This window comes from Clarias gariepinus, chromosome 1 (genome assembly GCF_024256425.1).
Source record: "Clarias gariepinus isolate MV-2021 ecotype Netherlands chromosome 1, CGAR_prim_01v2, whole genome shotgun sequence".
Taxonomy (NCBI): domain Eukaryota; kingdom Metazoa; phylum Chordata; class Actinopteri; order Siluriformes; family Clariidae; genus Clarias; species Clarias gariepinus.
In genome coordinates, this window is record NC_071100.1 from 50,130,963 (window position 1) to 50,157,332 (window position 26,370).

A 26,370-nucleotide genomic window follows, 5' to 3' on the forward strand; every position below is an offset into this window, starting at 1 on the left:
ATTAGCTGTACATCACTCACATCATCAGTGCAAGCTGAGTACCTCTTGAGCGATTAGAAATATTCCTAAGGTTTACCTAAATTAAATTGTCTAGCTTTGTAACAGAACCTAAAATGTTTAACATGATTAACATATCAACCAGCAAATATCAAAATAGTAAAACTAGTTTCGCTAGCTATGATAATCAACACTTCGATACAATTTGAGCATTTGTTGAGATATCACAAACATTCCCAAAGTTCAGCTAACTTTAGCTAGCAATCCAAAACATGCAGTGCGTTTTACACCATCACCATTAATTTCATTTCATTTGGGCATTTAGCAGACGCTCTTATCCAGAGTGACTTATATTTTTTAATCATTGAACATCTGAGCAGTTGAGGGGTAAAGGCCGCGCTCAAGGGCCCAACAGTGGCAACTTGGTGGTTGTGGGGTTTGAACCTGGGATCTTCTGAACCGTAGTCCAATGCCTTAATCACTGAGCGACCCCTGGCCCCTTTTACCTAACTAACTAGCAAAATTAGCCAAACTACAAAAAGCTAGTCATATCTCTTTGTTGGAAGGTAAAGTTGAACTTTATTTTATTGATTTTGAGGTGCTTGGTTGCAGCATTAAAGTATTTCATATTTTGCTTGAAATCATGCTAAAATCTAGCCAACTACTGTAGAACGTTTCTGGTTAGTAACAATCCCAGTGTTACACGATCAAACTATAAAACAAAAACAGAAAATTTTCGTACCTGGGATTTTATACAGTCTGCTCAGGATGGATTCTGTAAGGAGAAAACAAATCTACGTTTAGTGTTTCTAAAAAAATAAATAAATAAAAATAATAATCCTCTTAGTGCAAAAGAACGCACTGACCGTCCGTCACCATCTTGTCCAGTTCGGGGCTCAGGATGCCGTCCAGCGGCTCGTCCTGATGAGACACCCGTCCCTGGTTCGACTGAGAAGAAACCGAAGGCTCTTCTGTAAGAGGAACAAAGTCCAGGTCAGCTGAAGAAACAAACAATCGAACAAAAAAATAATAACGATCACCGCATCTAACAAAATAAATCTATTAAATATATTTTATGTACTACAAAAATGTCATATTTTCCAGACTACACTCCAAACATACAGAACTTTTCAAGTCAATATCCAGTAACATACAAAATGAATTGTCTAAACCGTACCACAGTTACGTATTGTAATTTACGGAGTATGTTACTAACTATTGGTATTTTCTGCACTATACTACCCGTCTAATTTATTTAAAAAAAACTATATCATGAAACAGAACTGTGCGATTATTTCTGGCATGCTGGTGTTATATCTTTCACTATTGCGCTGAGTAAATACAGCTGGATAGAACAAAAACTGTTTGTCTTCATTTCAGGCTGCAAAATGTGCTACAAATTTTCTTCTTCCACATACCACTTACAAAAATTTTTTCCCAGTCTGTTCATTCAAGTCAAAGCGGGACTTTTAATTGTGCAGAATAAAGTAAAAAACTCCCTTTATTTCTCTATATAGTCCCCTGCTACACTAATCCACTTATCCCAGTGTTTCATTAGTGCTTGGACACTATCAATGTACAAAGGTTTCATGATCGGACTGCCTCCTTCACGTCTGAAACACTGGCCTCCCAGGACCTCCTTTAATGCCCCAGATGAGTGGAAATGGCTTGGAGCGAGGTCCGGAGCGTACGGGGAATGTGGCAATAACTCCTCCCGAGTTCCTGTAATGTGTAAGTGAAAGATTGTGTGTACAGTTCCCACAGATAGATGTGACTCTTCCTCAAGCTTGGGACGTCATTTTCAAGGATCAGGCGTTCCACTAGATGAAGGTTCATGGGAACAACTGTAGTGGGCTCCGAGCCACCTGGGCCGGGATCGCCATTTATGGACGTACAGCTTTCTTTTAAACGTTTGCCCCATTCAAATGTTTTACTGCAGCTAAGAGTCCCATTACCGCACTGTGCTTTGTCCCAGTTTGTCTTAAATGTCCAGCGTATAATATATTTTCCAGATTTTTTTTGTGTCCCTGTAATATTTAGACGAACTCTGCCTTTAATTACGTCATGAGCTTATTGCAACATGACAACAATTAAACGGTTAATGACTAAACATAGTGCAGTTGCAAACAAAAAAGCTGTGAGTGCAGATCGCACGGCTGCCAGGCAGCAAAACCCTCAGCGCTCATTTGCTCAGATTGCTTAGAATGCTTAGATTGGATCCTGTCTCGCTTGGATATATATATATATATAAAAAGTCTGCCAAATGAAATAAATGACAACTTTAAATGTTTTGGCACACACATTTCATTTTTGGCTTCTGTCTTTAAAAAAAAAAAGTATGAATTCTTGGGGGACACAATAAAAATAAAAAAAAAGAGAAAAAAAAACCTTGAGCAGGATTATGTTATATAACATGTCAGCCAAAAGACATAAACTCTTGGCTCCGAATGTCAATAATATCCCAGTGAAGTTAATAAAATAAAATAAAATGAAAGCAAGGCCTGCTCAGAAATCCAAGGCTGCACACTGATCCATGGTCTTTCTGAAGCCAAGGCCTCCGGCAGCGCTGTACAGACAGGAGCAGGAGCATTCTTTACCGAGCTGATGAAAGCATGAAGAATGTGGAAGGCCATCGCTTTGCTAAAGGGTCTGCGCTCTGTATAACAGATTTGTTTGCTGTGGCTGTTAAAGGAGTGTCCTTGGCTATGGTTTTCAGTTAGTGCAGTGTCATTCGGGAACAGTAATTTTGCAGAAAAGAAGAGCGACACTTACTTTAACTAACTAAAGCAGAGTGAATGCGTATGTATCAGTTTAAATTAAAGCTCGAAGCTGGCTGTGTAAATTATTAGAGGACTCTAATAGGAGTTATTCAGAAGGTCAAAGCATGATGCAAGTTTCTTTACATGTCAAAAGTATTTAGATTTCTATACAAGTTTAGTATAGTGGTCAGAAATTTAAACGCACTCATCATAAACATGAAAATCTTTGCTAAACTGGGCTGGCAATAATTTCTTCTAACCAGTTTTTCTATGCTAGAATAACCTGTTAATTAACAACCTATACTATCTAATAGGGACAGGAATCACCAGAGATCAACCGATACGGTAATATCACGATATCTAGCGGCTGATTCAATTAGCATTGCAATTCGGTAAATACCGCTGTTCCTCTATAATTCTACAGGTGTCACTCTCCAAACTAGTCACAAACTGGCAAGGCAGCATGGCATCCTGTGTGGTAGGAGCAATTTATTTGCTAAGTTTGTTTATAACTGTAATAAAATGCTTTTTTTGGAAAAAAAAACAAAAACTTGGCACTATATCCTACAGTCCCCCCCTGGACTATACTATACCATAATTTTTCCTAACATACACACTTGTTAATGCACATGGCTTTGGCCAGACTACAATATCTAATATAAGCATAATTAACTATACAGATACTAAACTCATCACACTGATATGAATAAGTATGCTAATGTTAGTTTTATAACATTGAAAGTTTCATAAAGGTACGATCAGGAATTAGCATAACCTCAGCAGCTATAATTCAACGCACAATGCTATATCTCAGTAAGGATACTCCTAGCCAAAGGCATTATAGAACAAATAAAAAGCAATAAAAGCAAATCTTAGGAAATGATTTTAACAGAAAGAAAAAAATCAAGCTGGAAAAGATGATTCAGGCTTGGAGGCTCTTACCAAACGGAGAGGGAGAGCAGTCAACCTGGAAAGGGCAAAAATCAAGACCTACAGGGACCCAAACCAAAGACAATGAGTGAGAAATAAACCCGGAAATGAGATATAGAAAAAAACAAAAAGACAGAGAGAAGGGAATCAACTTAAACAGATAAATCTCAACTTAAAGTAACTTAAAGTGAAGCAGAAATATAATGACGGGAGCGCGTGCAGAGCCCAAAACAGGTCGAGTGAAGGAGGGAAACCGAGCGCTCGCCTGGACAGAGCTACAGCACTAACGTGATGATGTCAGAGCGACTGCGATTGGCCTACCGGACTCCTCGGTCTGTTTGCCCATGTTATCAGACAGCATTCCCAACAGCTCGGTGTCCGATTTCAGCACCTCGGACAGATCCACCAGCGGCTCCTCACAACTCCCTATCGATAAAACAACAGTGGGTTTTAACATTACATGATTACATTTAATTAAGTGCCTTTGAGTTCCTTTCCATCCTATACAGATTAGGTACGACGCGGCTCGAACGATTCCGCGGACCAGGTCTGACGCTGCCGGTGATTTTCTGCTCACAACTGTAGAGCCTACGGCTAGTTAGTTCTCATTTGCTAACGGTTACCTGTTATATAAAATGACCTCTCTACATGTGTATAGAAATGTCCCCAATTACACCCAAACACAAAAGAAGAAGAACAACTCTGTCAAGTTGAGGTCATGATTATAAGTAGGCACGTGCACGTGTCTTACGTAGCGCTGCAGCTTTACTGGGATGCGGCGTAGACGTGCAGAGTGAGGCGTTGGAGGGCAGCTTCATCGCACCGGGGTTCTGCTGCTTCCTGTCCTTATCCTCCTGTAACACACCCGTGGTCTCCTGCCTGCTCTGCTTGCTTTTATCCAGGAGGTCTTTCCCGAAAAAAGCCTCCTAGAACACACACACACACACACAGAGATTATGATATTGTTTAGTACATTCACACACACAATGCTGGAGGCCCCACTAACCCTAAGTGTAACTTGAGAGTCGCTTGAGAAATGTCTATATTCCCTATCGATGTGGACACTTGGCCTTTTTGATGTCAATAACAGCTATCTGCTAGCTGGCTAAAGTCTTATATTTTTTTAAATGAAAAAAAAAGTGAGAGGGTTTTAGCAATTTTTAGCATTTTTTTGAGGTTGCCTAGGAACAATGTTCTCATCGTCTATTTGTGATTTACATTTTTTTCCCTAAGAGAATTTGTAAAATCCTTATTATTAGCACCACATTCTATAGCAGCCAATGCTAAGTGTGAAAAAGAGCCATTTTTCACTAGCCAGTTAGCCTTCCTTTTTACCAGTCAGATTTTTTCTTTTTTGGTATTTGTTGACTAGCAACAGTGCTTTCTATTATTCATACGTTAGCACGCGCTTAAGCAGAAATTTCCTTTTTTTCTTAAGAATTTTTTTCCCTGAATTTTTTACACATCAAATCTGAGAGAAATGTTGATTTTCTCGATGGATTGGTTTAGTTTTGTGTTGCTGTGCTTTTCCTGAGTTCCACAACAGATACATGATCGCTAGCTAAACTAGCTAACCTCCTGGATTCAAAAATGAGCAAGTTTGCTTTTTTGCTTCACATGCTAACATGGCTGCCGAGTATTACAACGAATTAGCAACAATTATTATTATTATTTTATTTACCTACAAATCTGAGAAAAATATTGTTATTTCGCATGACTAGTTGATTAGTTTTTTTATTTTATTGTGCGTCTTTAGTCCATACTGTGGTTGTGCTAGCTAAATGATTAGCACTGCTTCTACTAGCAGCGAAATTTTCCACACTGGATTAACGATAGCAACAAGTTCTGTTGTGTTGATAATTATATAAAACAAAATGCATTAAAAAGTAACAATATATATATATATATATATATATATTTTTTTTTTATTGCGTCACCAAACGACATTGATGAGGAAAAAAAAAACTTCATCGTTTCATAAACATTTCGGTTCATAAAATATTTCTTTGTGCTTTTGTGTCAGCGTTACAAGGCTAATGCAGCTAACTTTGTCTCAGCAAGCACGTGATAAATCATTTTCTACTTTTTTTTCATGGTGTGGAAACTCATGTTCAGTTGCAGCACTAAACAGTAAAAGCTCTTATTTTTAATAATTTATTAACAGAAAAAAGAAGAAGAAGAAGAAAGCAAGTTAGCGCTGACGGCTAGCATTATCTTAATGCGTCTCAGATTTTCCGTCACCCTCCCGCTCTCTCTCTTCCTTCTCTTTTTGTCTGCGGCTAATTCACGTCAAGGCTGAGCCCGACTTTCAGGCGTCCATTTGCAGCAGCAGCAGCAGCAGTAATAGAGGACGAGGAGGAGGAGGAGGAGGAGGAGGAGGAGGAAGGACATCACCGCTCTTTCCCTGTGGACTCCTCACGTCAGCTTCTATTAGACGGGTACGAACCCCAGCTGTGCTCTCTCTCGGGTTAGCTAAAGCGGTTGCCTAGCAATACTTCTGGAAATGCTGTGTGGTTTTTTGTGTGTGTGTTTGTGTGTGTGTGTGTGTGTACATATATATATATATATACACCCCCCATGTTCCCTTAGCTCCACCCCTATCTTTACTGCTTATGTGTGTATACAGAACTAGCAGAAAATGGCTATAAAGATTCCGGGAGGCAAAACATTGAACATGTCCATGGAAATGTGAAGGGGTGGAGTCTAAATTCTAGACTGTGGTACCTGCAGGTAGGTAGGAAACGCTTCTTCTAGCTTGGTCTTCTTCTTCCTGTAGCGCTTACGCACTTTGACCTCTGGATTTTCAGGGAAGTCGGCGATAGAAGGTTTCTCGTCCAGCGGCGCGTCTGGCATCAGGTCGGCCCAGCCTGTGGACCCAGACACGCAAAAAGCCAACGTCAATATATTTGTAATAAAAAAATACATATAAATGGTTTAAAAACGCTTTCAAATGAATCGTGTAAATCAAACAAATTGAAAAGTTTCTTAATAATTTATTTTTTCCATCAAATTGTCCTGCTGGATTACTAAAGTGCTTGCTGTGAAAAGCAAAATGGGTTTATATACAGAAATACAAAGATATTATATTTGAATAACATTTATTTCATTAATTGCGTCAGGAAGATCATTTGGCATAAAACCTGTGCAGACTGGATGGTTGGCTATGGCGACCCCTCAGCGGGAGCAGTTGAAGGTTTGACATTTATATTTCTAGCCAACTCATATTGCGTTACATCTGACTTTTTTCCCCAATTAATACAATTTCTATCTATTACACATTCCTGCCTTTTGTCAATCTTGCAGATCAAAGGGGAACGTTATTATCTATCAATAATAAATCAAATTCATCAAGAACAAGCAGGATTGAGACATCTGTTTTTAATAAGGATCTGATTTTGAATTATGAACAAATCATTTACATGAGTCAAGTTAATCAATGCATAGTTTTACATAAAAAAAAATATTTTTTTGGATGCACACTCCTGGAAAAGGAAAATAGTATGATGTATATTACATGAATATAATAATAACAGTATCATTATGATCATATATATAAAAATATAACATCAAAAAAGTTTTTCTTTTCTTGAAGTGTGTATACTTTTTCTTGGCTGACCGTGAATATACAGTATGTTTTTTTTTTTTTTTTTTATTTTGACAGGGTGGTGTGATGAAGCGGAGTCACTGCTACTAGAGAAGAGGGAAATAATGATTCAGTTACATATTGCACATCTTTTACCTATTGCAGATTTAAGCATCGCCCTACTGAATCAAATTTTTTTTTTTAAACTTAATTTCTAATTTATACATGTTTGCATTATAGGTGGTAATATGTTGCAGTTCCTCCATGATCCTACAGGTGGCATCACCCCAAAAAAATTCCAAGTTGGCAGCACATTCTGTGTGGTAGAAGCGAATTATTTGCCAATTATTTGTTTGTTTAGAATTGTAACAAAGTCAAAGAAAATTCAATATTTAATCAGGATATTTATAAAATCATGATTGTTACAGAATCGCAATACAGATTGAGGAGGTGTGATGATGATATATCGCGTGGTCCCTGGTGATTCCCATCCCCTAATGTTCAGATGTGTAAAGTGTCTACTATATTTCATTTGAAAAATTTTTTCACATAGAATTTATTGCCCTTTTATTGAACTTTTTTGCTCTTATCTTACCGCACATTACTAAAGAACAGAATGATTGAAGTTTATATAAGGCCAACAAATTTTACCATTCTAAATCAGCAAACGAAGTGAATCACAACTCTTAGAAACTGACTCATTTGAACTCAATGAACTTACTCATGATGCAATCTTGAAAAACAAGAGATAAACCTACGATTAATGAGTCACCATAGCAATGTTAGAGGCATGGGTTTAAAAATGATTTAAGTCGCGTTCTGACCGTCATCTCTGCCCTGCTGCGTTTCGGACACGGAGCCGCTCGAGTCCTTCCTGCTCAAAGCCGGTTTAGCTTTACTTTGGCCTGTTCGGTTCCTCTGCCTCACCATAAAGCCTCCGATACCTGCAGAGAAAAACCCAGAAACTTAGCCAAGCGTGGAAGTGATGGAGGTGGTGGATGCTTGTCCATTCCTGAGTCTCAAAAGATTGCCAGAATACCGGTTTTATTGGATCATGTGGCTTTTTATTTATTTATTTTTTTCCACATCACTCGCTCTCACCGGGCCGATACGGCTTCCTCTTCCTCTTCTTACAGCCATCGCCTCCTTTAGACTCGTCCTCACCTGCTATCTCTCTCTCTGGGCTCGAGTCGGACTTTCCTTCTCCATCCACCAGCTCCGCTTCTGCAGCAGGATACACGCACATAGACCCTCAGATACCCATGAATACACTGCATGATAAACATTACACTTTTCCTTAATTGAGGACTCAAAAGCTTGAAGCGTCGAAAGATCTAAAAGCGAGACCTCTGCTGTCGTCGAGGTCGACATCTCGGGAGAGTTCGCTTTGAGGGTCTGGCGGCGTCTGCAGCACGGCCACGCTGTTCTGGTTGATGATCTTCAACGTGAGCTTGGGCTTGGTCTTTCTTCGCCTAGAGGCGGAGTTGGCCAGGCTCTGGAGCTGGGACAGACCCGATTCGGTGAGACACACGCCGTCCTGCGTGTACGTTCTCATTAAACCTGTTGAGGGAAAAAAAAAAAACGGAGAAGTTAAATAAATAAATAAAAAACAGGAACGGACTTTTAGTCGAGCCTTGTGGGGCCGCAATGAAGTTTTAGTGTATAATGATTATTTTTCGACATCCTCCTACGATCGTTGAAAGAATCTCATGCGAAAGCAATATTTATTTAACCAAATTAAATAGTAACTTATTCAAAAGATATTGTAAAGATTTTACCCAAATCCCTCGGCTTTACAGAGATCTGCGGAGTAACAGGAAGCTCGGGAGAGAATTCCACATGGGGTTTGGGTACTGGTGCTGTGTAGAAGAGAGACAGAGCAAGACAGATAGGGAGAGAGGGGGAGAGATGTGCAAAAAAATTTAGATAATTTGTGATAAATAAGAAAAGAAACCACCATGGACGGTATGTGGCTTAGTGGTTAGTACGATCGGCTTGCGTCTGCAGGGTCCAATTCCTGTCTCGGTGTCTGTGTGCATGAAGTTTGCATGCACACAGACATGCAAACTTCCCTCCCCACCCATGCTTGGTGGATTTCCTCCGGGTTCTCCGGTTTCCTCCCACAGTCCAAAGACAGGCAGATTAGGTAATTGGTGTTTCCAAACTGCCCCTTAGTGTGTGAATAAGCATGAGTGTGTGCATGTGAGTGCGCTGCGATGGATTGGCAGTCTGTACAGGGTGACTTCAGGCCCCTCACGACCATGAATACAGGATAATGTGGTAAGGACGACGAGCGAGAGTAAATGAGTGAGAAACCACAATGCGTGGGTGCGGTAGATTTTTAGGTGGTAAAAACGAATTATTTGTGAAGTCTGTTTAGAATTGTAACGAAATCTAAAAAAAAATGTAATAACAAATCAGGATATTTATAAAATTGTGATATTTACAGAATTGCAATACAAATCAAATTGGCACCAAGGTATCGTGAGATCACTGGTGATTCCCCTCCAACGGCTACTATATTAAAGTTATTTATTTTCCCCTTAACACATATCCTAATTGAGAAAACAATGTCTCGTCATGGTGCTAATAAGAAAAGAACCCCAAATAAAAAGAACAACAGCTCAGGTGTCGGGAAAAGCGCCGACATCGGAGACTCCTTTCGTAAACGCTGAATCCATAACACGTGATCAGTTTCTTAAGTCCCTTTGGATGAGCCATTACTATAGAAACATGTGAGGCTTGTTATACAGGGGAACATATAGGGGTAGATTTGCTGACAGCGTAACAAAAGGAGAAGAAAAAGAGTGTGTGTGTGTATGGACCATAATGCAGCGGGAGTCTCCACTACCTGGAGAGAGCGGGCCTTGGCCTTGGCACAAACTGCAGTCGAAGCTGGTGTCGGAGATTTTCTCCACCTCCTCCTCGGAGTGGAAGCCTTGGCACGAGGCGTGCATCCATCTACAGATGACAGTAGGAGGAATTTTTAGTCTCAGAAAGAAACACGCTAACGTTTCACACACGCACATGTCTCAAAGAACACACACACACACACACAGACCTGTCACACTGGCGGCACTGCAGGATGATCTCGTCCTCGCTGTAGTCCAGCAGACAGACGGGGCAGGAAGTCAGGCTGGCACACGGCGCACACTGAGTGTAGTTATTCTGCCACTCGCACCTCAGCCCCGGCGAGGTGGCGCCACACTGGGTGCACGATACACACCTGCAAAAAAACAGGACATGCCAACACACTCCGTCATGCCATAACACACGTTATCGCGTGGCACTTCCCATGATTCCAGCACTACCCGCGGTACTACCATTTGCACTTCCAGCTGCCGCTCGGGACGTTCTGAAGGGGCGGGTCCAGGCAGTAGGTGTGGTAGCTGATGTCACACTCGTCACACAACAGAAGGCGCCCAGGGTCGCTCGCCTGACCGCACGCCTCGCACACTGTACACTCCAAACACCGCCAGCCTTTACTCAGGACCACTTTTGTGATCTGCAACACACACACACAAAGATTTTCCAGATGAATTAAGATCACAGCTGTAGTGAAAGCTAGCTAGAGTGTAACCATGGCAACATTGGGACAAACACTAAACCAGACTAAAGAAGCAGGTGGAGTCAAAGTGTTAAGATCTAGTGACAGCGTAGAGGTTTAACAAGGTGACATCGACCTGTGTGTGTGTTACCTTGATGTTAACGCAGTACGGGTGGTAACACTGTCCACACTGGGCGCAGGCAAGAAGGCGGCCCTCCACCCCCTGCCCGAAACTCCCACACACCACACACATGTCCTGGTAAAGACCAAAAAAAAAAAAAAACGTAAATAATAAAGTGCACTGGATTTTATTCATCACGTTTCGACCAATCAGAACGCGGAATCCGACACGGCTACAGCGGGAATAACCGTAATACCTGTTTTAGCGTAAAGGTGTCTGTGCTGGAGAAAATCACCACCGTGTTGTGCATGGAGTTCTCTTCTTCCTCTCGGAACTGGTAGATCTGCGGCTCCATGGCGCCCACCTGTGGTGGAAAGAATTCGCCGTTATCCGCGATCCTTTTAAAAATTATTATACACACATAACACACATAGGCACTAGCTGGTAATGTGACGTACTCCCGGCGCTGGAACCGGACCCACTCCGTTCTTCATCCTGGATCGGCCACGCCCACCTCTACCTGTAAGCCATGCCCCTCTGGGTCTCCTCCTGCCAGGGAATCCTGAACCCCGACCCTGTGATGTACGCAGACACACACAGAGATAACGAGATCAGTCATGCGTTTTACGGTATAATACCGCTGAGCCAAAGTACCACGGGCGTACCGCCTTCGGCTTAACACTGCACGCTAAATCTGCACCTTACGATTGTTCAAACCATAAACTCCCAGATTCAAACCATAAACATCACCCAGGTCATCTCCTTAAATCTGACACGGACTGACCTGACCTCATACCATCTCCGCTAGTCACTTTTAAGAGAGAAAAAAAAAAAACAGAAACGAGACAGTGGCATTTTCTCTGCGAGTGCGTTATGGCTGCAGTGCAGGGTGAAGAGGTTACAGGTGAGGAAGGACAACATGACCACCTGAACACAGATACAGCGCAATGACGTGGTGACATGATGTGACAACCAGAAGATTAAATAAGACCCAAAGATCTACCTTCACGTAGAAGTGATCAGTCTGATTATATTTGTCTGTCTGTCTTTAATTTGTTTACGTTGGTTTGAAAGCGTCTGTCTGTCTGTCTCTGTCTTTCAGGGTTGGAACTGCCTATTTTTAATCTGTCTCTCTGTGTTGGTCTGTATGTGTCTGTCTGTCCGTCTGTCTGAGTTGATCGATATGTCTTTCTTTCACCTGTCTTTTTATACTGGTCTACATGCATCTGTCTACATTGACCTGTCTTTCTCTCTTTATCCCCCCACGTTGGTCTATATGGGTCTGCCTGTCTCTGCATCTGTCTGTCTGTCTCTCTCTGTCTGTGTTAGTCTATATGTCTGTCTTTCTACGTTTGTCTACATCCATCTGTTACCTTACACCTGTCTGTCTATCTGTCTTTCACCAGTCTGCCAGTCCATCTTTCTGTCTGTCTTTCATGTGTCTGTCTACTCACCCCCTGAGCGTACAGGCCCATTTTTCAGTCACCTGTCTGTCTGCTCATCATCTGTCTGTCTACCTGTCATCATTGTAATGCGAATTAAATGCACAAATTACAGATTAACCAACTCTTTAATTATTTAATTTATTTGTTTACTTATTTACATACACATATGTATAGGTATGTCTGTATGTATTAACCCCTCGGGGTGTGAGAAGAGCGCCACACTGTGGCGTCTGGGAGAAAGGTTTCAGGCTGATGGGGGGGGGGAGGATGGGAGAGTGGGAGATGTAGTTACCACACGGATGCTCCAGACGCCCATGTTCTGGTCCTGTCTGCTTTTTGGGCCGTCCCAAACCGGGGACGGAGAGGGGGAGCTCAGTCTAGGAGACGCACTCCATCCTCCCTGAGAGTGAGGTGGGCGAGAGAGAGAGAGAAAGAGAGAGAGAGAGAGAGAGGAGGATGTGGGCGAGAATCATGCAACAACTTAAAGGAATCAAGGGCAATCAAAGAAAGGCATTAACACACACACACACACACACACACACACGGTCATGGTTATAACGAAGAGCTGGAGTTATGGAGACGAGCGCAGGCACACGGAGGGCTACTGCGAGTGATGTGCTCAAAAAAAAACCTCCGCGGGAACAGGAAGGGGCGTGGCTACTGGGGGGGGAAGCGTCCCACTTCCCTCTCTGTGGTGAACCACAGATGATGTGATGATGTCAGCGAGAAGCGTTCAGGAGACGAGGCAGCATGCGAAGCACGCGAGCGCATCTCTGCCTACACACTTACACACACACACTCTCACACATACACACACACTCTCATACATATACACACACACTCACATACACTTACACACACACACACTCACACATATACACACACACTCTCACACATATATACACACTTCTGTCGAACCAGAGTTCTCGAACGTTTGCTAAAGTAATTAAACTGCAGCACTAATTATGAAGAATTTACTATACAGCGCTACACTCATCTTACGTTCAAGTCGTTCATGGTCGAGTGTTTGTGTCTAAGAAAAAATTCTATTATAAAATTCATAGATTTAACTATTATTATTATTATTATTATTATTATCATTATTATTATTAATAAACAATTTGGAGTTTATATTAAAAAATATTTATTTATTATACAATCGATTATAATTTATTATTATTATCGTTTTTGTTTTATTTTAACACCAAAAATACAGCAAAAACAAAAAATTATTTAGTGCACTATAATGTATAATGTAGTTAACATTTTTTTAAATAATTAAACAAATCCTCTTAACGTTTTTCTTAAAATAGGAATTTTATATATATATACATATATATATATACACACACACACAGTATATATATATATATATATATATATACACACAGTATATATATATAGAATTCCTTTTAAAAAATATATTTTTTATTATATTATGAATTTTCTTCCCCCCAAAAAAAGGAAAACAAGTTAATTTAAAATTAATTTAAGCTAATTTATATAAATAAATAAATAAATAAATAAATACAGAGACACATAATTCAAATTATAAAAATTATATTAACAGCTGTGTAAATAAACTTTTTATATAAAATAACTACATTTAAAATCCAAGAACTTTAGAATTGCGTTTAACTAGCTACTGAATAGTTTATGTGATATAAATAATACAAAAAGAACAAACTAAAGAAGAGAAATAAAACAGCAACCTTAGAATGACTATTACTTATTTAATAATTTACATCAGCAATCTTTTTAATTTATAATGATTTTCCAGAAAAGTGACGCTAATCAGATATCGATTTTCTCCCCTAATATGGCCAACTTAAATATAAACAATAGCAACTGTTAAAAATATTTTTAAGAACAGGCTAACGAGACCAGTGAGGTGAAGCAGCCTGGAACGATAACAAACAAAGAACGAGTTCAGGAACCGGATCTGATCGAACCCGATACAAACAAATTAATAAAAACGCTCACAACCCCTCAACGGCTCTCCAGATTGAAAAACATATCAACACCATGGAACCGTCTTCACTCACTGGTCCCTCAAACACCCTGTGATGCTCAGAAAAGTATAACAAGGTTCCAGAAACACCTCAGAGATTAGAACATTATTATTTGTTCTGAACCAGTAGGTCCTACCTGCTTGACCCTGGGTCTTCCAGGTGAGAACTTCCTCTTGGAGATGGCGGGTTTGCCCATGCCAATTTTGGGCGTAAGTGGTATGAAAGTGGCTGAAGGCACGTTGCTGGTTGGTTCCCCGAGAGCAGACAGGTTTTGGGGGTTGATTACGGAGCAGTGGAAACTCTCTGGCTGCCTGACCACTGAAGGCTTCAGTGACGTTCTCTCTTCCACCAGCGAGCTCAGCTTCGCCAAGCTTCTCTCACCATCCATACTGAAGTCCATCACCTGACCAAGATCTTCAGAAGATTTTTTACGCTCCTCCACTGGAAACTCGCTCTTCCGCACCGTGAGGCCTTTCTCATGCTCCTTCACTGCATGGCTTTCACATGGTGCCACCACGTGGCCTTCAGAAGGAACCTCTGTTTTGACACCATCAGATGCTCCTTCATGTTTCTCCACAGAGAAACTGTCAGAAGACTTGTTACATTCCTCAGCACTTCTCTCCTGCTGCTCTACGAGGAGGCCCACACAGGACTTAGCCTGTTCATCCACCAGCATGGCGTCCAAATCGTTTTCCTTCAGGCTGACTTCTGAAGGCGTGTGATGTTGCGGCACCGCAGGATCTTCCGTGACACTTTCTCGCTCCTCCAACGTAAGAGGTTCCGTCGATCTTTCAGCTTCCTCAGGAACCTTTTCTTGCTCGATGGGAGTGACGCTCTCTGACTTTTTCTCCTCAAAGAGGCCCGTGTTTTTCACCTCCTCTACCTTTGGCACAGAATTTGCTTTATCCTCAATGGACGCTTCTTCAACTGTAGAAAATGATACGTCCATCGGTTCCTCATTAGAAGGTTCAGAGATCGATGTGAGGTCTTTGGTGGCTGGTGTGATGGTTTTCTTTTCCTCCAGACTCGAACTCAGCTCCTCCCCTTGGAGAGATGATGTTTCTGGAGCTCCAGACGATGATGGGCTCTCTGGGTGATGAGGCAACTCTGCTTTTATGGACTGAGTGAAAGATTGGCTTGAGGGTGGCTCAGGGGATGGACCTGGCTCCTGCTGAGGAGCTCCTGGACTACCAGCTGGCTTCGTGTCCTGAGGAGGCTCTGTGGCTAGACACGACAAAAATAATTTGAGTTACACTTTCCTGAACTACGAACATAAAACTTGCAGACAGTCTGGCTAGTCCTGTGCCAGAAACTGAACAAGACTGGCAAAGAAGTGCAAAAAATATCGTTATGCAACGTGATGGTGGGACAAAAACATGGACACGAAGGTAGTACCTGGAACCTTTTCACCCGTGGGGCCTTTCGGTGACGCTTCACTGACCTCCTGTAGGGATTTTTCACAGCTCTTTTCTGCACACACCTCTGTGAACAGGAGACACGTTCATCATTAGTGGAAGTGTCCTTACATAACCTAAAGCAGGCTGAGTGGAAATAATTACAGTGCTGGAAAATGGGTGAGAATGGCTTCTTAAAAAAAAGAAAAATGCTAAAAAGGAAAGTGTTCACGTCTGTAAGACTCAAAAGGGATGTTCAGACTGGACCCAGTGTGTGTGCGTGTTTGTGCGTGTGTGTGCATGTGTGTGTGCGTGTGGTTAAAAACAGCTGATAGACAGGCAGGCTTCTGGATTTGCCTCAGGAACAGAACACACATTTGTAGATTTCATTTTGTACAGAGTTGTGACGCATCTTAGAAACTCCAACCAAGAACTCGTTTGAACTGTTGATTATAAACATTACATCACTAAAGACCAGTCACTGTGGTGGTGATTTCTCATGCTATGCGCCTCTCTCTCCAGTTCTTTCTCCCTCTCTCTCTCTCTCTCTCTCTTAAATGCCTGTTTAGCTTTAACCCCTTTATCACGGGAGCACGTTCAGGGATGCCTAAAATCTTGTTTAAAAGCGCCTTGTTAAATGTTTTAATCAAATTTGCTAATCAACTGTGACACAAATTGTAAACACAGATAATTTACCGACTCCATCCTCTGGGATATCATTGAGCTGTAAACAATTTAGATGCTATGCTTCTTCCTAGATCGGAACGTCAGCCAGCGTGGACTGGAAGCATGTGGCTCTGTTATTTAAATTGCATTTACAGAGTATTTCTAACTGATTCACTCACCTCAGATAGAGTTCTTACCCATCCCACCCGCTCCCAATGGAGTTCTAGTCTATTACCATCCACCGCAGAATTAGTTCCAACCAATCCCAGCCAGCCCTGAAGCATGTCTAAGCAACTGACGGAGGTCTGATTAAAATTTATCATCTCCCCAAGAAGTTCTTACCAATCCTACCAAATCCTAAAGACGTTTTAACCAATACATCCAATGTCCAATGGAATTGTAACCAATCCCATCCACACCAGCAGTAGTTCGTACTAAATTAACTCCTGAAGAAATTCTAATCAATCCCAGCAAAACCCCTTAAAAGATTTAACCAAATGTAACATCTAAATTAACCACGTTTTTTAACCTAATTTAAAAAAGAAGAAGGTCTGACCAATTTACCAATTTCTTAAAATGTTCTAACCAATCCAACCTATGTCCAGTGGAATTTTAACCAATACCATCCACACCAGCAGTAGTTCATACTTAATTAATCAACTCCTAAAGAAGTTTTAATTAATCCCAGGAGCCCTGGAGGATGAAATATCCAAATGTATCAACTCTTGAATTTCTAATTATTCCCACCCACTCCAATCCCAGCAACTCCCGAAGAAGGTCTAACCAATTTTAAAACACCTGAAGACTTTCTAACCAATTAAACCCCTCCCAATGGGGTTCCAACCAATCCCACCCATTCCCACATGCTTTCCAACCAACCCCACCAACTCTCAAGACATTTTAATCAATTCTCCCACTCCTGAAGAAGTTTTAACCAATGTTCCTGTAAGGTTTTTTTTTTTTTTTTTTTTTTTTTTTGCTTGGTCTCAGGATCCCAGTCCTAATACACATCTCAATTCGAGAATGCTTTATAAGTGCTGGATCTGCAATTATGAAACTGAATTCCAAACTTTTTAAAACTCCCTGTGGACCATGGCTTTAACCTTGAATAAAGAAGAAAAACTGAAAGGTAAAAAAAAATTCTCCTCGTCAAAAAAACCTTGTGAGGGGGTTGTTTTTCTTCTACTGGCACAGAAGATCTTATCGAATAAAGCCCACAGACCCTCCAGGTACACATAATCAGCCAGCCTCAAAAAGCGTACCAGGATTTCATAACCAAATATTGGCCCAGCGCGGCAGATCATTAGCTTAGTGCTGTGTGAAGTAATTACAGGGCGAGTTTCATTATCCTGTAGTGGTATTGCGTAAGGATCGCCGAGTGTATTGCTGAGGTCATGAGCAACACTCATGACCCTGAGAGACTCAGGTAACAGAAAGCATTCCTCCAGACTCCCAGTAATCAGTAAATCCACTAAAAAAAAAACCTTTGTTCCTGTGTAAGTCAGTTACTCTAGAGACAAAAAACGCAAGAAAACATTAAAGATGATTATTACAGACTTTACAGAACAGTTACATGAATTTGGGGCAGGTTAAAGTGCTTGTGCTCGCAAGTTGCATGTGCTTGTCCTCTAGAGGGCGCTGTCAAGGAACAATCAAAGAACATGAGGCAGAAATACATTTTCTTGATTCTGTCCTTATTATCATTTGTGTATTTGCAAAGGATTGAATGAAGGATTAGATTTCTATCCCCTAATGTGACCTCATGTAACAAGAGCTCCTCCCCCCCTTGTGTTCTCCGAAGTAGCTCATTTGCATAAACTGAAATTTGAGTGATGAATGGAAAAATGCATGCAGCAGTAGTATAGGTTGGGGCATTAAGACACACTCTGGGGAAGCCCTGTGACCTGTGCTCACTCAAAGAAAGAAATAGTAAAATACGGGACCTTTAAACCATTTTTAAGAAGCACCTCTCTGACAAACACGCAGCGTCATGTACAGTTATGTTTCAGTGCTCGTCAGTAAACTGATATATAATCATTGTTTACTTCCTGATCTTACCGGACTCCTTGTGCTCCGTCACGTCCTCCTTGTCCTCCTCCTTCTCCTCACACCGCGGCTCGGTGACGGTCCGTCCCGGTTCTGTGCTGTCCGTCTGAGCGGGTTCACAGTCCATGTCTGATTGTGCTGACTGCGTTTCCGTTTCGACGTCCATGTTTGCTTCCTGCTTCTCCGTCTCCGCGAGTGTGGATCCTGGCCCGACGCTGGCATGTTTACACATCGAACACACGTAATCCTCTCCGGCCTGGAGCTCCACGTGACCCTCCACCTGCCGCTCACACTCAGCGTGAAAACACCTGGAGAAAGATTGAAAAATGCACCGACTATAAAACTGTTTCATGTACTTCCCAGAGTACATTTGGTCTGATCAAACACACACTGATGCTTCTCAGTGATCTGGTATAAATATCGCCACCACCATCAGCTCAGGTTCTGCCCCGGTTTTGGCGAGTTCGCTGTGTACCTTTTGCAGTGATGGCAGGAGAGCAGGTCTTTATGGAGCTCGGCCTCCAGGTTTCCGGCACACAGGGAGCAGAGCGGAGTCGAGTCGTGCTGCCCGGAGCAGCTCTCACACAGCAGACTGCTGCTCCGAGTGCCACACTGCACACACACTCGGCAGTTCTGTAAAACACACACACACACAGAGCACATTAATCTATCCACCATACTAGTGAAGAAAAAAAAAGGTCTTCACATTTACCATGACACTAAAAGACAATGATGGCTGCATAGAAATCAGTATCACCCTAAACGACCCCTTATGATTCCACAGAAATCTACACAACGCCACAGTTTGACTCCAGATGACTCTTTAAAAAACTTTTTAAAACTTGAAGGAATTCTACAACTGTGTATGTGGTTAAACAGCTCCATGAAGGTCTATACACCTACTCTCAAACCTGTATGACTTTAGACAACTCTACATGTCTTCATAGAACTCCAAGTGCCTTTTTGACTCTAAGCAACTCTATATGACTCCACTTGACTCGAAGTGACTCCATTTTAATCTAAGTAACTCCCTATCACTCTAAATGACCCCGTATGACTGAAACAGACACCACATGACTTTAGGAAATGCCATAAGACTCCATGTGACTATTTCACCCTGTATAGCTCTAAAATACTCCATATCACTTTAAAAGACTTCAAAAAGCCTTAAAGTGACTTCATGTGCCTCTATATCACTCCATATGACGTATCAATCTAAAAGATGACATAAAATTCTGTGACTCCACATGACTCTAAATTACTTATGACTTTATCTGACTGTGTGTGACTCCATTTGAGTCCAATGGACCTCACATCATAACTCCATACAACTCCATATGACTCTAAAAGACTCTGTATGACTCTAAAAGACTCTATGTGACTCCATACGACGTATCACACTAAGAGATACCATAAAACTCTAAGTGACTCCATGTGTAACTCTAAACAACTCCAGATGTGATTCTAGGTGTCTCTGCATGACTCTATCTGACTATGAAGTGACTTCATGTGACTCTACATGACTCCATATGACTCTAAACAACTCCATGCCTTTCTAAACCATTCTAAATTGCTCTATCTGACTGCAAGTGACTTTACATGACTGGATATGACTCTTGGGATTCTCATAAATCAAATGACACAATGTGACTCCATAAGACTCCATGTGACTCCATCTACGATTTGCACAATTCCACACGACTCCTTATACAACCTTGCACTAATTCTAATTAAATCCATGTGACTCCATAAAACTCAAAACAAGTCCATATGATATAAGTGACTTCATGTGACTCCTTGCATATATGAAACAACTTTATATAAATCCATGACGCTCTACAACTCCACACGACTCTACAGGAAGTTCATATGAAAGCGTCCGATCCATCCGCGCATGTTGTGTTTTTGCTAATTCGTTACCTTACACCTCCATCCGTTGGTGGGGATGGAGTCCATGACGGGCTGCAGGCAGAAGGTGTGATAGCCTTTATCGCACATGTCACACACCAGCATCTTCGTGTCCTCCCCGGGGTTCCTAAAGCAAAAACAACATTAAAAACCATCAGCAATACCCGGTTTATTATAAAATAAAGAGTTTAAACCTGATCTCGGCCTTTATAAAGAGTGAAGAGTGAGGTTCACACTTACTTGCACGTCTGGCACACTTTACACTCCGGACACTGCCAGCCCGCTCGCTTCAGAGGAGTCACGCTGATGTCCAAACACATGCCGTGGTAATGAAGACCGCAGCTGGTGCAGAACAGCTGGTCCATTAAATCTCCCGGACTCTCACACAGCACACAGTGCGCCTCCTCCGCTGCTACACACACACACACACACACACAAAAGAAAGAGAGATTTTTAATTATAAAAATAAAAAAAAAACATACAACAAACTTTCCGTCTTCTGGTCAAGTCAAGTCCGCTAAAACTTTTTTAAATGGCTGATGTGTAAATTTTTTTGTGTTGTTCTCGATGTAATAAACCTTAGAAGATTGAGTATTCTTTTATATGACTCCATCTTACATTTAGAGACTTCATATAACAAAGTGACTCCACATGACTTTAAACAACTTCAACTGATTTCTAGTGACTCCATATGACTCTATCTGACTCCAAGTTGCTCCATATGACTCTATCTGACTCCAAGTTGCTCCATATGACTCTATCTGACCCCAAGTTGCTCCATATGACTCTATCTGACCAAGTTGCTCCATATGACTCTATCTGACTCCAAGTTGCTCCACTCTTAGAGACTGTATAACTGACTCCATATGACTCTATATGACTCTACACAATTCTAAACGAGTCTATCTGACTGTATCTGACTCTACGTGACTCTATCTGACTCCAAGTAACTCTATTTGACTCCAAGTGACTCTATCTGACTCTACACAATTCTAAACGAGTCTATCTGACTCATATTTATTTAACACATTTTCACATCATTCTTACATTTACATTTACATTTAGGCATTTGGCAGACGCTCTTATCCAGAGCGACTTACATTTTTATCTCATTACACATTTGAGCAGTTGAGGGTTAAGGGCCGCGCTCAAGGGCCCAACAGTGGCAACTTGGTGGTTGTGGGGTTTGAACCTGGGATCTTCCGAACCGTAGTCCAATGCCTTAACCACTGAGCTACCCCTGGCCCAGGATTCTTAAAGGATCTGTATAACTAAGGGACTCCAACTTAATTCTAAACATCTCACGTTAATTCTAAGTATCTACACATAACCCTATCTGACTCGTTTTTTTTTTTTTAGGACGCACGGCTGAAATTTTTGTTGAATTAGATCTTATATTATCGTATGTTATTTGTAATAGCTATAATATTAACATCTAACTATTAACATATTACGTTATAAACTGTGAGGCACACTCTTCTCGCTGTCACTATCAATCCATCATCACATGACACTGTTACCGTTATAAAACTTCATTAACAAAATGACTTCCTATATGTCATAATATTTTGTAGCAACTTATAGATGAATACAACAGGTTACTAGAACATTTTATTTTACAAAACTGATTAGTGACATAACTCTATAATAATTTAATTAATATGGAATTGTTATAGACTTTAATGAGGCGTGTGTAGGAGTTGAAGGTGTATGTTAAAGAGTCGACCGGTGTGATCTCACATTTACTGAAGGCGAGCTCGAGGTGGTCTGTACACAGGACGGAGCGCTTCCTGAAGTCCTGGAAGGTTCCGGCTGCCCCCGCACACGGATAATGGTACGAACGCTCACACCCCTCCTCACAGCACTTAATGGATGCTCCAAGGCGCTTACAATATGCACAATGCTGCAGAGAGACAGAGACAGACAGAGACAGACAGAGACAGAGAGACAGAGTACGTCAGTACAGTGTGATATCACTTCACGATGTCCCCCGACTCCATCCCTCGTCTCCTCACAGCCCCAGACAAAGTAGTGGCGCAGGTGTTTGGGGAGAGGGATTGGCCTGGGGCCCAGGGGAAGTCGGCGAGGGCGTGACTGAAACACGGCAGGGGGTCTTCCCCTCAAATGCACGCCGCTTCCTCAAACGCGCTCCGTTATTCCCCTCCTGGTGATCAAAACAAGCGCGCTGTTCCCTCTTTAGCTGGAACGAGCCATTTTAAACTTCCACATCAAACATCCCTCTCCTTCTCTCACACACACACACACACAGGAATATTCTACCTGTCTGTTTTTGTTGCTCATTTGAATTTATTTTAAAAATCTACTTTGTTTTTAAACCTAACGAAGATGTGATTGTAAATGACGTCATTTAACGGATAAACATTCGATCCTCTTTCACGTCTCAGAAACAAAATGTCATTTTCCCCTGACTGTATGCACAACTAGCACACGTCACACTGTGTATAAAGGTGTGTATTTGTGTGTGTGTGTGTGTGTCTAGCGACCGCGGTGACCTTTTCAGAGCTGACCTTCAGCCCCCCCCCCCCCCCCCCCCCCAAACCCTGGCCTGTGCTTATCTTAAATGTCAGTGTGTGACTTATAAGACGGTTATTTATGCGTTACGAATATTTATACCTCGTTTTGGAACAAAGAGTGTAAAGTGAAATGGCGTCTCCTGCTTTAGCCGCGAGTGTGAGTGTGAGTGTGGGCGTGTCCTCGTCTGGTCTCACCTCTGTGCTCCCTGAGTGGATGGCTCTGTCCACATAGAGCAGTGTTTGGTCCTCCGCCTGACACACACCCTCCGACCACAGAGCGCACCGCTGATGGGCCCAGCACTGACCTGCACACACACACACACACACCATCATGTAAACACACACTTGTGTACTCGCATTACACCTCCGTGATCCTGTAAAACTTGTGCGTCGGTGATCACCTGACTCGTCGAAGAGAGACCGGACGTCTACGTCCTCGGGTAAACCCACGTGGTGAAGCTCGTCCCAGGACCTGCGGGCCGCGTCCTCTGCTCCGCCGCTAGCAAACGATAAATATATAACGAAATATTAACGTAAAGCCAGATAGATTTCCATATAAAATATAAAACTGTATAATTGTTTTAGTTCTTTAGAGAGAACACAAAGCGACCGTAGAGAAAAACACGGCTTGTGATGGTGAATTATTATTACCGTATTCACACTACAGTACTGATACTGAAGAAACCACACACTCAGCACATACAGCGGGGGGAACATCTGTATTTAACATTCTAACACTGCGGGAGACAGAGCGGTACAGTACTGTACAGTATACGCGTTCACATTTACACTCTTCTTATTAAAGGATACTGTATTAAGCCGAGTTTAAAATATTTAGGGTTTAAACTAACTTTCTTTCTTTTTTTAACTTCTATGGCTAGATTCATGGCGAAAAATTTCTTTCAAACTTAAAAAATTTATTTTTTCTAAGAACTATAAAACTTTATTTTAATTTACTTGTTTAAAAACTATTTTAAAAGTGAGAACTAAATAAAACAAGTTCCTTAAAGGAGTAAAAGTTACAGTCAAATAAAATATGTTTGATGGACAGAAGGGTTCATACATTGGGAATAACTTCTCTTGACAGTGTGTGTGTGTGTGTGTGTGTGTGTGTGTGTGTAGCTTTTAAGTGTCCCATCCTGCATCTTGTATAAGTCACTTGATCCCAACGATTTTTAAAAGGAAATGTATGTCTTGATCCAACATCTGGGTTTATTTCATATAGTTTCTTATTTAAACACTGGTCCCATTCTGATCAACGTTTATTTTTGATGTATTCATTTAAAATTGATTTTAAATCTGTGAACAGTATAAAGCATTTGATTGCTTTGTTTTTGGATCAGTCTTCTTTTTTGTCTGCTTTAGGGTTCAAACTATAAAAATAGACCTTTATAGGCATTGTTTAGACCACATCCAACACTCGTGGGTGCTTTAGGAACATAACCTCCGTGACTTTCATGGGTCGAATCGAAGAAAAAAAATCAGTTGAAATTAAAAAAAACTTTTTGGGTGGGGGGTTTCCCTGATTTTCTCCCTAATTTACTCATAACCAGTTTCCACCCATCATCACGCCCAAACACTGAGGACTGAAGACTATCACGTGTTTCCTCCGAGCCACGTGACGCCACCAACCACATCTTACTGCTCATCTACGCATCGTTGTGGGCGGCGTAACACACTCGCAGGACAGCGCTGTCCGCTCATTCTGCTTGCGTGAGACACCCCCTGATTGGCTGATCAGTGAACCAGTGAACTAGAGCTGTGAACTGATGTGAAAGCACCAAGTCCCTCCCACGTCCCCACCCCACCCCCCTCTGAGAGAGCTCGGCCAACCAGCTCTCTCCAGGCCCCAGGCTGCGAGAGGTCACAGCATCACACTTTTAAGAAGACACACCCACTTCAACAAAGACTTTCCGAACATAGGCCACGCCTCCTTCACTCTGACTGTAGGAACTCAGGCCACGCCCGCTTCTCTTAAACTAAAAGAATAAGTCACACTCCATTTTAACAAGACTGTCCGAACACAGGCCACGCCCACTCTTCTCAGTCTAAAGATAAGAAGCCAAACCCACTTCAATAAGACTGCCCACACATAGGCCCTGCCCAGTTCTCACAAACACAGTGCAGAAAAGACACACCCACTTCAACAAACTGCCACACATAAGCCACACCTCCTTCCGTCTGACTGTAGGAACTTAGGCCACTCCTACTTTTGTCAGACTAAAGACAAAATACCACAACCACTTCAACAAGACGGCCCACACACAAGCCACGCCTCCTTCACAGGGACCGAACAACCTTCACTGTCGCTGAAGGCACAGAGGCCACGCCCACTCCAGCATAACTGGCACACATCTACTTCTGGACACTCCCACTTGTCCTTACCTAAAACCAGAAGCCGTGCCCACTTTGCTGAGACTGATGGGTACGGAGATGGCCACGCCCCCCCTCCTCTAAACGAACTGACAGCGAAAAGAGGCAGACAGAATGACAGGCTCGGTAGCCCCGCCTCCTTTCAATTCAATTCAATTTTATTTATATAGCACTTTTACAAAAATGAAAGAAATTCCTTTATACACTCACAAGCACGAAGATGGAGAGAAAGTAAAAGTTGGAGTTTGGTGCGTTTACTTCCTGGTGAAGTGAAACAAGGTGACCTGTGGAGCTGACATGAGCCGTGACTCACTCAGAGACAGGTCTGATCGCTCGAGAGAGGAGCGATGAGAATAGAAAGAGAGAGAGAGAGGGAGAGGGAGGGAGGGACGGCGAGAGAGAGAGGGGGAGGGAGAGAGAGAGGGGGATAGAGAGAGGGAGGGAGAGAAAAGGAGGGAGAGAGAGAGGGAGAGGGGGAGGAGGAAGGAGGGACGGCGAGAGAAAGAGAGGGAGGGAGAGAGAGAGGGTGATAGAGAGAGAGAGGAAGAGAAAAGGATGGAGCGAGAGGGGGGGAGAGAGAGAGGGAAAGGAGGAGAGGAAGAAAGATGGGAAGAGAGGGAGAGAAAAAGTGAGAGAGAGAGAGGGAGAGAGGGAGAGAGAGAGAGAGAGAGAGGGAGAGAGGGAGAGAGAGAGAGAGGGAGGAAGAAAGAGGGAGGGAGAGGGAGAGAAAGAGAGAGAGAGGGGGCGAGGGGAAAAGAGGGAGAGAGAGAGAGGGAGGGAAAGGGGGAGGGAGGGAGAGAGAGAGAGAGGGATAGAGAGGGAGGGAGAGAGAGGAAGAGAGAGAGGGAGAGAGAGGGAGGGAGTGAAGCAACTAAATGTCAGGCGTTTGAGCCGAGATGTGGCCTTTCACACGGGTTCCCTCAGACAGCGCGGTGGATCTGCAGAAACTCTTCCATCACGATCTGTGAGAGCGCGAGAGGAGGAAGGTGTTAATTCACACTTGACATTCAGCAGCTGGAGGCTTTGACTCACAGGCGTGTTAATTTAGCTGATAT

At 42.2% G+C, this 26,370-nt stretch overlaps 1 protein-coding gene across 4 annotated transcripts in view; it reads right to left on the bottom strand.

Moving 5' to 3' along the window:
- kmt2cb (lysine (K)-specific methyltransferase 2Cb) overlaps positions 1-26,370 on the bottom strand; it is a 64,251-nt gene that overhangs the window by 24,090 nt on the left and 13,791 nt on the right. For 3 of the 4 annotated variants that reach the window (XM_053502209.1, XM_053502200.1, XM_053502189.1), the window contains exons 6-31: positions 23,344-23,441; positions 23,138-23,247; positions 22,149-22,311; positions 20,649-20,820; positions 20,421-20,535; positions 18,976-19,133; positions 18,513-18,808; positions 15,790-15,876; positions 14,531-15,618; positions 12,675-12,782; positions 11,396-11,512; positions 11,194-11,301; positions 10,968-11,072; positions 10,593-10,774; positions 10,331-10,495; positions 10,121-10,230; positions 9,048-9,128; positions 8,617-8,829; positions 8,371-8,493; positions 8,094-8,213; positions 6,411-6,553; positions 4,438-4,612; positions 4,008-4,112; positions 3,699-3,746; positions 864-968; positions 740-772 (exon numbers count right to left, since the gene is read on the bottom strand). In XM_053502209.1, the coding sequence (XP_053358184.1) occupies positions 740-772; positions 864-968; positions 3,699-3,746; positions 4,008-4,112; positions 4,438-4,612; positions 6,411-6,553; positions 8,094-8,213; positions 8,371-8,493; positions 8,617-8,829; positions 9,048-9,128; positions 10,121-10,230; positions 10,331-10,495; positions 10,593-10,774; positions 10,968-11,072; positions 11,194-11,301; positions 11,396-11,512; positions 12,675-12,782; positions 14,531-15,618; positions 15,790-15,876; positions 18,513-18,808; positions 18,976-19,133; positions 20,421-20,535; positions 20,649-20,820; positions 22,149-22,311; positions 23,138-23,247; positions 23,344-23,441 (4,328 nt within the window). The remainder of the gene's footprint in view (positions 1-739; positions 773-863; positions 969-3,698; positions 3,747-4,007; positions 4,113-4,437; positions 4,613-6,410; positions 6,554-8,093; positions 8,214-8,370; positions 8,494-8,616; positions 8,830-9,047; positions 9,129-10,120; positions 10,231-10,330; positions 10,496-10,592; positions 10,775-10,967; positions 11,073-11,193; positions 11,302-11,395; positions 11,513-12,674; positions 12,783-14,530; positions 15,619-15,789; positions 15,877-18,512; positions 18,809-18,975; positions 19,134-20,420; positions 20,536-20,648; positions 20,821-22,148; positions 22,312-23,137; positions 23,248-23,343; positions 23,442-26,370) is intronic. The other variant, XM_053502218.1, reaches the window with a different exon arrangement.